Source organism: Taudactylus pleione, unplaced genomic scaffold (assembly GCF_031769625.1).
Source record: "Taudactylus pleione unplaced genomic scaffold, aTauple2 ptg000522l, whole genome shotgun sequence".
NCBI classification, from domain to species: Eukaryota; Metazoa; Chordata; class Amphibia; order Anura; family Myobatrachidae; genus Taudactylus; species Taudactylus pleione.
Window position 1 is genome coordinate 782,718 of NW_028284924.1, and position 13,038 is coordinate 795,755.

At 44.2% G+C, this 13,038-nt stretch overlaps 1 protein-coding gene across 4 annotated transcripts in view; it reads left to right on the forward strand.

Moving 5' to 3' along the window:
- Positions 1 to 5,476: 5,476 nt before the first annotated feature.
- The window catches only part of LOC148501272 (phosphofurin acidic cluster sorting protein 2-like), a 137,691-nt gene continuing 130,129 nt past the window's right edge, over positions 5,477 to 13,038 (forward strand). For all 4 annotated transcript variants that reach the window (XM_088450675.1, XM_088450677.1, XM_088450676.1 and 1 more), the window contains exon 1: positions 5,477 to 5,712. In XM_088450675.1, coding sequence (XP_088306801.1) covers positions 5,492 to 5,712 — 221 coding nt within the window. In that variant the 5' untranslated portion in view covers positions 5,477 to 5,491. The remainder of the gene's footprint in view (positions 5,713 to 13,038) is intronic.

Genomic DNA, 13,038 nt, shown 5'->3' on the forward strand with positions numbered 1-13,038 from the left:
CCCGATACCTATGTGCAGCATATATGTCAGAGACACTGATCCTCGTCACCTATGTGCAGCATATGTAAGAGATAGTGATCCTCGCCACCTATGTGCAGCATATATGTCAGAGACACTGATCCCGTCACCTATGTGCAGCATATATGTCAGAGACACTGATCCCGTCCCCTATGTGCAGCATATATGTCAGAGACGCTGATCCCGTCACCTATGTGCAGCATATATGTCAGAGACACTAATCCAGTCCCCTATGTGCAGCATATATGTGAAGAGACTCTGATCCCGTCACCTATGTGCAGCATATATGTCAGAGACACTGATTCTCTCCACTTATTTGCAGCATATATGTCAGAGACACTGATCCCGTCACCTATGTGCAGCATATATGTCAGAGATACTGATCCCGTCACCTATGTGCAGCATATATGTCAGAGACACTGATCCTCGCCACCTATGTGCAGCATATATGTTAGAGACACTGATCCCGTCCCCTATGTGCAGCATATATGTCAGAGACACTGATCCTCACCACCTATGTGCAGCATATATGTCAGAGACACTGATCCTGTCACCTATGTGCAGCATATTTGTCAGAGACACTGATCCCGTCACCTATGTGCAGCATAAATGTCAGAGACACTGATCCCGTCCCCTATGTGCAGCATATATGTCAGAGACACTGATCCCGTCACGTATGTGCAGCATATATGTCAGAGACACTGATCCCATTACCTATGTGCAGCATATATGTCAGAAACACTGATCCCGTCACCTATGTGTAGCATATATGTCAGAGACACTGATCCCGTCACGTATGTGCAGCATATATGTCAGAGACACTGATCCCATTACCTATGTGCAGCATATATGTCAGAGACACTGATCCCGTCCCCTATGTGCAGCATATATGTCAGAGACACTGATCCCGTCACCTATGTGCAGCATATATGTCAGAGACTCTGATCCCGTCACCTATGTGCAGCATATAAGTCAGAGACACTGATCCCGTCACCTATGTGCAGCATATATGTCAGAGACTCTGATCCCATCACCTATGTGCAGCATATATGTCAGAGACACTGATCCCGTCACCTATGTGCAGCATATATGTCAGAGACTCTGATCCCGTCACCTATGTGCAGCATATATGTCAGAGACACTGATCCCGTCACCTATGTGCAGCATATATGTCAGAGATACTGATCCCATCACCTATGTGCAGCATATATGTCAGAGACACTGATCCCGTCCCCTATGTGCAGCATATATGTCAGAAACACTGATCCCGTCACCTATGTGCAGCATATAAGTCAGAGACACTGATCCTCACCAGCTATGTGCAGCATATATGTCAGAGACACTGATCCTGTCACCTATGTGGAGCATATATGTCAGAGACACTGATCAAGTCACCTATGTGCAGCATATATGTCAGAGATACTGATCCCATCACCTATGTGCAGCATATATGTCAGAGACACTGATCCCGTCACCTATGTGCAGCATATATGTCAGAGATACTGATCCCATCACCTATGTGCAGCATATATGTCAGAGACACTGATCCTGTTACCTGTGTAACCAGGTCAGTGTCCATCCTCCTCTGTATATATGTTACCTGTGTAACCAGGTCAGTTTCCATCCTCCTCTGTATATACAGTATGTTACCTGTGTAACCTGGTCAGTGTCCTTCCTCCTCTGTATATACAGTATGTTACCTGTGTAACCAGGTCAGTGTCTATCCTCCTCTGTATATACAGTATGTTACCTGTGTAACCAGGTCAGTGTCCATCCTCCTCTGTATATACAGTATGTTACCTGTGTAACCAGGTCAGTGTCCATCCTCCTCTGTATATACAGTATGTTACCTGTGTAACCAAGTCAGTGTCCATCCTCCTCTGTATATACAGTATGTTACCTGTGTAACCAGGTCAGTGTCCATCCTCCTCTGTATATACAGTATGTTAACTGTGTAACCAGGTCAGTGTCCATCCTCCTCTGTATATACAGTATGTTACCTGTGTAACCAGGTCAGTGTCCTTCCTCCTCTGTATATACAGTATGTTACCTGTGTAACCAGGTCAGTGTCCATCCTCCTCTGTATATACAGTATGTTACCTGTGTAACCAGGTCAGTGTCCATCCTCCTCTGTATATACAGTATGTTAACTGTGTAACCAGGTCAGTGTCCATCCTCCTCTGTATATACAGTATGTTACCTGTGTAACCAGGTCAGTGTCCATCCTCCACTGTATATACAGTATGTTACCTGTGTAACCAGGTCAGTGTCCATCCTCCTCTGTATATACAGTATGTTACCTGTGTAACCAGGTCAGTGTCCATCCTCCTCTGTATATACAGTATGTTACCTGTGTAACCAGGTCAGTGTCCATCCTCCTCTGTATATACAGTATGTTACCTGTGTAACCTGTTCAGTGTCCATCCTCCTCTGTATATACAGTATGTTACCTGTGTAACCAGGTCAGTGTCCATCCTCCTCTGTATATACAGTATGTTACCTGTGTAACCAGGTCAGTGTCCATCCTCCTCTGTATATACAGTATGTTACCTGTGTAACCAGGTCAGTGTCCATCCTCCTCTGTATATACAGTATGTTACCTGTGTAACCTGTTCAGTGTCCATCCTCCTCTGTATATACAGTATGTTACCTGTGTAATCAGGTCAGTGTCCATCCTCCTTTGTATATACAGTATGTTACCTGTGTAACCAGGTCAGTGTCCATCCTCCTCTGTATATACAGTATGTTACCTGTGTAACCAGGTCAGTGTCCATCCTCCTCTGTATATACAGTATGTTACCTGTGTAACCAGGTCAGTGTCCATCCTCCTCTGTATATATGTTACCTGTGTAACCTGGTCAGTGTCCTTCCTCCTCTGTATATACAGTATGTTACCTGTGTAATCAGGTCAGTGTCCATCCTCCTCTGTATATACAGTATGTTACCTGTGTAACCAGGTCAGTGTCCATCCTCCTCTGTATATACAGTATGTTACCTGTGTAACCAGGTCAGTGTCCATCCTCCTCTGTATATATGTTACCTGTGTAACCAGGTCAGTGTCCATCCTCCTCTGTATATACAGTATGTTAACTGTGTAACCAGGTCAGTGTCCATCCTCCTCTGTATATACAGTATGTTACCTGTGTAACCAGGTCAGTGTCCATCCTCATCTCTATATACAGTATGTTAACTGTGTAACCAGGTCAGTGTCCATCCTCCTCTGTATATACAGTATGTTACCTGTGTAACCAGGTCAGTGTCCATCCTCCTCTGTATATACAGTATGTTACCTGTGTAACCAGGTCAGTGTCCATCCTCCTCTGTATATACAGTATGTTACCTGTGTAACCAGGTCAGTGTCCATCCTCCTCTGTATATACAGTATGTTACCTGTGTAACCAGGTCAGTGTCCATCCTCCTCTGTATATACAGTATGTTACCTGTGTAACCAGGTCAGTGTCCATCCTCCTCTGTATATATGTTACCTGTGTAACCAGGTCAGTGTCCTTTCTCCTCTGTATATATGTTATCGGTTTGGTGTCCATCCTCATCTCTATATACAGTATGTTACCTGTGTAACCAGGTCAGTGTCCATCCTCCTCTGTATATACAGTATGTTACCTGTGTAACCAGGTCAGTGTCCATCCTCCTCTGTATATACAGTATGTTACCTGTGTAACCAGGTCAGTGTCCATCCTCCTCTGTATATATGTTACCTGTGTAACCAGGTCAGTGTCCATCCTCCTCTGTATATACAGTATGTTAACTGTGTAACCAGGTCAGTGTCCATCCTCCTCTGTATATACAGTATGTTACCTGTGTAACCAGGTCAGTGTCCATCCTCATCTCTATATACAGTATGTTAACTGTGTAACCAGGTCAGTGTCCATCCTCCTCTCTATATACAGTATGTTACCTGTGTAACCAGGTCAGTGTCCATCCTCCTCTGTATATACAGTATGTTACCTGTGTAACCAGGTCAGTGTCCATCCTCCTCTGTATATACAGTATGTTACCTGTGTAACCAGGTCAGTGTCCATCCTCCTCTGTATATACAGTATGTTACCTGTGTAACCAGGTCAGTGTCCATCCTCCTCTGTATATACAGTATGTTACCTGTGTAACCAGGTCAGTGTCCATCCTCCTCTGTATATACAGTATGTTACCTGTGTAACCAGGTCAGTGTCCATCCTCCTCTGTATATATGTTACCTGTGTAACCAGGTCAGTGTCCTTCCTCCTCTGTATATATGTTATCGGTTTGGTGTCCATCCTCATCTCTATATACAGTATGTTACCTGTGTAACCAGGTCAGTGTCCATCCTCCTCTGTATATACAGTATGTTACCTGTGTAACCAGGTCAGTGTCCATCCTCCTCTGTATATATGTTACCTGTGTAACCAGGTCAGTGTCCTTCCTCCTCTGTATATATGTTATCGGTTTGGTGTCCATCCTCATCTCTATATACAGTATGTTACCTGTGTAACCAGGTCAGTGTCCATCCTCCTCTGTATATACAGTATGTTACCTGTGTAACCAGGTCAGTGTCCATTCTCCTCTGTATATACAGTATGTTACCTGTGTAACCAGGTCAGTGTTCATCCTCCTCTGTATATATGTTACCTGTGTAACCAGGTCAGTGTCCTTCCTCCTCTGTATATATGTTATCGGTTTGGTGTCCATCCTCATCTCTATATACAGTATGTTACCTGTGTAACCAGGTCAGTGTCCATCCTCCTCTGTATATACAGTATGTTACCTGTGTAACCAGGTCAGTGTCCATCCTCCTCTGTATATACAGTATGTTACCTGTGTAACCAGGTCAGTGTCCATCCTCCTCTGTATATATGTTACCTGTGTAACCAGGTCAGTGTCCTTCCTCCTCTGTATATATGTTATCGGTTTGGTGTCCATCCTCATCTCTATATACAGTATGTTACCTGTGTAACCAGGTCAGTGTCCATCCTCCTCTGTATATACAGTATGTTACCTGTGTAACCAGGTCAGTGTCCATCCTCCTCTGTATATACAGTATGTTACCTGTGTAACCAGGTCAGTGTTCATCCTCCTCTCTATATACAGTATGTTACCTGTGTAACCAGGTCAGTGTCCATCCTCATCTCTATATACAGTATGTTACCTGTGTAACCAGGTCAGTGTCCATCCTCCTCTCTATATACAGTATGTTACCTGTGTAACCAGGTCAGTGTCCATCCTCATCTCTATATATAGTATGTTACCTGTGTAACCAGGTCAGTGTCCATCCTCCTCTGTATATACAGTATGTTACCTGTGTAACCAGGTCGGTGTCCATCCTCCTCTGTATATACAGTATGTTACCTGTGTAACCAGGTCAGTGTCCATCCTCCTCTCTCTGTATGTTACTTGTATTACAAGGTCAGTGTCCATCACCCTCCTGCTCAATGTAAGAGTCTCTCCTTGTTACAGGTCTGCTGTGTCCTCGGAGCAGATCATGGCGGACAGAGGAGGAGGGGTTCTCCTCAGCGGGGCAATTGGTCTGTCCGGGAATGGAGTGAATACATCATTGTGCATCAGTCGGAGTATGGACCCTGCTTCCAATCTGTCCGGGGCAGGAGTCTTGGTGACATCTGAGGGGCCTGGCTCTCCTCCTGTGCCCATGAACCTATTCGCTACATGGGAAGTGGACAGATGTTCTCCCAGTTGTGTTCCAAGGTATGGAACTAAATACTCAATGTATACAACACAAGATGTAGATAGAGCAGTACTAAGGAAAAGACTAGGGAGCATCTGTATTGCTGTAACATTGACAAGAAGACTTTGTATTATTACAGCTGTATTCTTATTCTTTATTTTTCCTTCATTTACAGACATCGGCATAATCTTAGTACTCCCCAGTTAAATACTTTAAGCTTAGGGTCTAATTCAGATATGTACGCTAATGCACTCGCATATGCAATCCATCATGCACCTGCTGTGCGCTAATGCTGTTGCCAGCTTGAAATGTATGGAAATATATGGAACTGAGCCTCGAACCACTTTATCTGCATATAAGATTGCAGACGCAGACTACAACACGCTCGGAAAATGGGCGTAACACGTCTGCGTTGTTTGCCACCCGTGACCTCCCACAAACAGTCGCTGACTGTCAATCACTTTGTAGAAGTCTGCGAGTGGCATCGCTAAGGTACCTTGGCACGTGCGCAGTGCGACCATGATGCGTGTGCAGCCGACCGATGTTCACTCAACCACGTAAATATCGGAGTAGCAGCGTGCCTCTCTGAAGCTGGCCCTTAGTTTCAAAATAGTTGAATAGTGACAACAACAGACAGCATTGTAATTTAACTTTTTGTTATTATTACGATTAATGATTGCGAGTGGCAGACGTGGAGGACGACGGATGAGGTGACATGGACAAAGAGGGTCCTGCTTGTGACATCTTACAGCCTAGTGGAAAGGGGAATGAGGTACAAGGGGAAGGAGGGAGAGGACTGAGGGAAGGGCAGGAGTTGTGGGGCCACTGAGAATATTGTATGGAGGAGATGGGGTCGGTTTTGGTGAAACGTTTTCACAGAGCGTTAGGAACTTTAGATATGCGGAGAGTCTGATTAAGCATGGAAGAAAGCATTGATGAGAAGGCGTAGAGGTGTTATTGGTTGGTGTTTGTCACTAAGGAGGAGAGTCGTAGACTATCCAAAATGAAGTGGACATTAATGAGTTCAGGAAGACAGGAAAATCTGACTTGCTGCAGCATTTAGGATAGAGAGAAATGCCAGACAGGAGGATGTGCGAGCGAGGCTGGATGTGGTGGTTCCCAACTCCAGTCCTCAAGTACCCACAACAGGTCATGTTTTTGACTTGGTTCATGAACTGTTCTTGGCATCTCAATATTTACCTCAGAGCACCGTGTAGTTTTCCTTTATACCTCCTAGACCAAATATTAACTCAATGAGGGGTAGTCAATATTGGAGCGAAAAGTCCGTGCTGGACTTTTCGCTCCACATCGGAGCTTTTCCTGGGATAAAGTATCAGGCGCGCGCCCGCTTTATCCCTGTATTCAATTTAAAATGAACGAAAACGGGACCCGGCGAATTAGGATTGCCAAAAAAACCAGGGAATTTTCGGGAATTAATTGTAGGAGCCTCCTAAAGCTGTCCAGACATGGGGGAACACTATGGGTACCCCCGTTTTTGCCTGCAAAAGAAAGTCAGGGTTTTAAATAGCCACAGCAGGTGTTTTTTTCCCGACATTGAAGAAGTGATGCAGAAGAGCACTTAGGTTATTTTTTTGTTTTTTTTAAGTGGTCCTATCAAATTTGGGGTACATGAAAATGGGTACTAGCATATATTTATGTCCCTAAAGTAATTTATAAAACATTCTGAAAAAATGCACCTGCTGCTAATAGCCTATTCTAGAATACACCTGCCGCATATTTGCAGAATAGCCCTGAACCTATTTCCCTATTTTTAAACACTTTTTTCCATTTTTTTTTTTACCCCAATTTTGAAATTCATTTTTTGGGGTGTCCCTATTTTTTTTTGTAACTTTTTTTGACACAGTTATTTTTAAAATGTCATTCCCAGGGGTGCAGGCTTTTTTTTTAAGCCTGCACCCCTAACCCCAATTCTGCACTTTTTTTCGCCACCTATTCAGTGGTGAAAAGTTATCCCCGTTTTTTTTCAAAGACTTCGAACCTGCGAAAAGTCTTTGAAATTGAATTTCGGGGATAATTGAAATCGGCGAAAATGACGTCATCAGCGATAATTTATCGCCGTTTCCGAAATTTTCGCTCAAAATTGAATTCCCCTGATTATGTTAACGTTCTCCTTTTACCTCTTTTGAGTTTCTTCTCAAGTGTTAATTTTGCCTTTTGCTTTCACTCTTTTCTCTCATTTACCTGTTAGACGTCTCTGCTGAGATGCCATAATGGCAGCCCCTTCTTATCTCCCCCCCCCCCACCCTTCCTGTCTCTGCTTGCACACTCAGCACGTGACCCACCTTCCTGCTCTCACACATTATAAGCGATGTAGGGCCCGATTCAGACCCGCTCGCTAGGCTGGGATCGCACATAGCTGCCGATGTTTTGCAATGTTCGCATGCGTATAAGTCGCAGTGCGCGAACTAGTCCATGCGATCGGGAAACATTCCCTCGCTTCGCATAGCTAGCTCGCTAGAATGAGTGTCAGGGCAAGCCGTTTGTGGGTGGTGACAGGGGATGGTAAAAGGAAACGGGCGTCTTAAGACAGGCTAGTGGGTGTCTAGATACACACTGCGATCGCACGCCAAGACATAGTGGGCATGCTAATGCCTTGCCGTGTGATCGCGGGATTTGCATACTTTGGCTGCGTGCAAACGCATCTAGCAAGCGGGTCTGAATCGAGCCTATAGCTCCATCCTGCTGTGTGGTTGACCGCCAACACTATATCACGGGGCCACCAGCACCACCATATTGCACTTACAGACACATTACACTTACACATCCACACATTACTTTTACACACATTACACTTACATATCACACACCTCACACTTAGGGGTACATTTACTAATAATCGCGTCTGTCTGCGTGTTTTGCCTGTTTTCTCGGATCACTGATTACTAAAGTCAAACACGGGTGTAAAATCTTGATTCTCTTTCTGCTAAACTCAGGTGAAAAGACAAATAGATATAAATGCACCATCGTCTAAACTCGCAAGTACTTTCCATAGATAGAAATAGAACACAGGGATTTACCAAGAATCATGATTATACTTCAAAAAGAAAAAGTGTTCCAAAAAGGGGCACTTATGGACTATTTAATATAGAAGCATCCTGCTATGGAAGTGTCATTACTGGTAGCCCAAGAAAAAAGGAAAACTATACATTTTAAAAATTAACTTTTAATTAATCTATTAAAATATTAGCAAAATATTTTTGGTGCAAAATTGTGTTAAAGTGCTGTTGGTGTAAAGACAAAACTAACATGAAAATAAAATGTTATGTCCACTCTCAATCTAAATAAATGCTATCCAATCATTCCTTATATATGTGTAATTCAAACACTCCTAGAACACATTGGTTCCATATATCATGGTTACTTAATCCAAGTGTTCCATAATGTTCAGACACATCAGACTCCTTACCGGATTACCGGATTAATTATTATTTTAGGAGTGTTGAATATAATATGTATGCTTGATAATGGCCCTCATTCAGAGCCGCACGTTAACAACAGTACGCTCGTTGCGTTCCGATGTTGACTAACCGCGCATGCGTCGGTGTTACACTGCGCATGTGCGTACGGCAGATTGCGAGATTTTTTTCTCTCGTTCCTAAAATAGCGTACAGGAAGTGACATGTCAAATGTGATTGACAGAACAGGGCGTTTTTGGGTGTTGACGGGGGTGGAGATGAAGAAACGCAGGCGTGGCGAGGCGTTTTTGGGGCGTACATGCATTTGCAGATGCGAACGTCAAATGTGTTCGGACCGTCTCATACGTCACTGGAACATCCGCTTTCCCTTCAAAATGCTCGCACAGCTTAGGGTCAGGATTACTCGACCACATTGGCGATGGCCTTCTCCTCCGTCCCGGGACTCAAGGATGGTGCTGCGATTAATCGCGGCTGGTCAGTAAAGTAATTAGTGTTGGATTGAAAACCGGCTTGGTATGTGTTTGGAAAGCAGTTTATTGGGATAGCACAAAAGCGTACGCAGGTGGAAATCAGAGCTGCTAATGTCATGATTACACAATCAATTAGCGTACATTTTTGGTGTTTTCTTTTGGCCACAATTTGTTGGTTATGGCCTATTGTAACAATAATGTCATCATGTTTTAATTAGCTCCCCTTTTTTTTGGTTTACTGTGGAATTTGCATCGCTATGTGATTTTTTAAACGTTCCTTAAAGAGGCCTTTTTTTTTTTTTAAGAGGGTCAGTTTTTGCCTTTAGGGCCAGGATTAAATGTAACCCATTTGTACAATAATGTCACAATACAATGTCAGTTTTTTGTTTTAAATTTATTGTTTAAACACAAACAAATTGGCCTAATATTTTGTTGCCTTTTTTTTGTGGCAAAGATATTTGTTAAAAAAAAAAAAAAAGCCATAACTGGTAACATAAACGTAAATACCAAAATTAAAAACATTTCACAAGAAAGGAGAGGGAAGTTTTGACCAGAAAGGAATATGAGCCAAGCACAGAAGGAGTGTGGGAAAAGTCGCCATTGCTGTCACCGTTTTCTCGCCCGTTTGGCTGGGTGAGGGTGGGCGCCAGACCGGGTCCGGGATGCCATCGGGCTGGCCTGTCCAGAGGCAGATGTTGTGGCCTCTGGACTAGGCACAGGGCTAGGCACATTTGGAGGATTGGCTGATGTTGTGCCAGAGGTGGAGGATCCGGATGTTCCGGCAGGAAGGGAGGTCGGCTCCACCATGTGCTGGCGAACGAGCTGCTCCAGGGCATCGGCGATGCGGATGTTGGCCCTGGTATTTTCCGCCAGGGCCTGAGCAATGGTCACGTTGGCCGCAGCATTTTGCTCCAGGGCCTCAGCCACCCGTATCAGACTGGCGTCCATCCTCTGCAGAATCTCCGTATGGAAATCCGATTTAAAATTGAGTTCTGTGAGGAGGCCCACTGCCTGCGAGGGGGCACGCCCTGGACTGGCTTCTGCAGGGTCCTCAGCCGGATGTACTGGTTCCTCCCCTGCAGAGCCAGCAGAAATTCTGCGGCCAAGGCTCCCCTCTGGAGCAGACTCATCCGCCTCTGTCTCTGTTAGGAAAAATGCGAAAAAACTCACATTAGAATCTACATATTGGCACAATAGCATTTCAGAGTTGGTGACATCACAAGACTTACCTTGGCCAACATGAGGAGCCGCAAAGTCTGGCATGTCCGTATCCATGTTGGACACGCCAAACACCTCCACAGCCTGCACACACCCCTGTGCCAGCTCTTCTAAGTCTGTCAACTCCAATGACACAGGGGTGGGACCCCCACCTGTCCCCCTTGCATGCCTAGCCCTGTCGGCAAGTTTTTGCTTGAGACGATATTTGAAGTCTGCCCATCTGTGGAATGAAATTGGAACCATTATCCTTTTTTTTACAATGGGGTTTGTTTATAGGATGGGAAAGTGTTTACTTACCGCCGTTTGACATCCCGGGCTAGACGGACATAATCACCCACCCTATTGACAGCAACGGCGACCTCCTCCCACATTCTCCACTTCTGGCTTTGGCTCATATTCCTGGCTGCCTGGGGCAGGATGTCAACGCACTTCTGGATCAAAACCTCCATCTCCTTGCTTGTGAAATGTGGCTGCCTTTTTTTTTTGGCAGCTTTGGCGGGTTGACTGGGGCCAGCAGTCTCTTCCATGTCATCCTCCTCACCTATTTGGGTAAATATGCAGATTTAGCCACTTCACAACTTGCACAATATTATGTTTTAAAAGAATCATTGAGACAAAATGCATGAAGGCCTTACCGCCGGAATTTTGGCCATTGTTTCCCTGGTCTGAAGCCATGTCTCTGCTTCCAGAATGAAATCAACCAGAAATTAAATGTGATTTCGTGACGTATTTATACATGCGTCCTTAGTTTGCGGCCGCATCATTGATTGTGCGTCCCTATGATTCATCCTTAATTTGTGCGGGAAAATAAACACTATTTATGGCTTGGTGTGTGTGGAGTCGAGGTTGCGTTGTTGGATTGTTGGCGGTTAAGTTGGTTGGATTTGGTTGTTTGCGGTTGGAGGATTTGGCGGTGTTTGTTTTTTTTTTGTTTTGCTACAGTTGTTTTGGTTTTCCGTTCGCATTTTTTTGGTTTATTTTTTGCCATCGTTTCCTGATTTGGTAAGTTTTGTGCAGTCTAATTTGTGGCCAATTGGTGTCTACTTCTGGTTTTTGGTTTTATATTTTTTTTTTTACACTAATTTCATCTATTTTAGTTTGTTTTGGCTTTCGGACCCAAAGACCTTTTTGTTGGAAATCTTATATATTCGATTTTGGTAAGTCCATTATTTTTCTTGCATTTGCGAACTAATTAACGCATTTTTGACTGTTGGTGTAGTGACTTGCATTTGCGAACTAATTAACGCATTTTTGACTGTTGGTGTAGTGACTTGCATTTGCGAACTAATTAACGCATTTTTCGAGGCTTATTCATCATGTAAACCAGTTTTGCTTTTCCCTTTTCCATTTTTGGGGTCCATTTGACCCCTATTTGACGTACGGTGTGCAATGTCGTTTTCATCGATGGCCAAATGTGTGTTTCGCCTATTTTATGTGTTGGCTTGCACCAATTTGACAAACATAAAATCACCCTCTAAATTTTTGATGTCTCATTTTTGGCTTTTTTACAGTTTATATGTATCATGACAATACCCCGGCATGTAAGCAGCTATGGATGGTATCATAAAGCTAAGTTGTTTTATGTTACTTTTGGGGTGGCTCAAAAGCCTTACATTGTAAACTTTGAATTTCAGGTAGATCTGGGGCGAATTGTTCTGGCCCTGCTCCCGGAAGACGACCAACCTCAAACTCGTCCCAGGCGTAGGCATCGTAGGCATGCAAGGCCCCAGATATTTCGAACACGTGTCACCCTTTTTGGAATGCCCGATGATGAGGTTTTAAGACGCTACCGTCTACCTCCCAAAATCATCATAGACACTCTCTCATTAATAGAAAGTGATCTTGAGCGGCAAATTGACAGTCCAACAGCAATACCACCACTGACGCAATTTATGGCGGTGTTACATTTCTGTGCCTCAGGATCGTTTCAAACAACGGTGGGAATAGTGGCGGGCATCTCCCAATCCTCCTTTTCCCGGATCCTGAGGGCAGTGATGGAGGCACTTTTCAAGCACCTCCATCATTTTATTAAAATGCCTTTGGATATGGGTGCCCTTAGTGTGGCCAAGGCCAATTTTTACCAAATAGCTGGCTTCCCACACATCATAGGGGTTGTGGATGGTACTCACATACCACTTCAGCCTCCAGCACGGCTGGAGGCAATATTTAGAAACCGTAAACACTATCACTCCCTGAATGTAATGGTGGTATGTGATGCCTC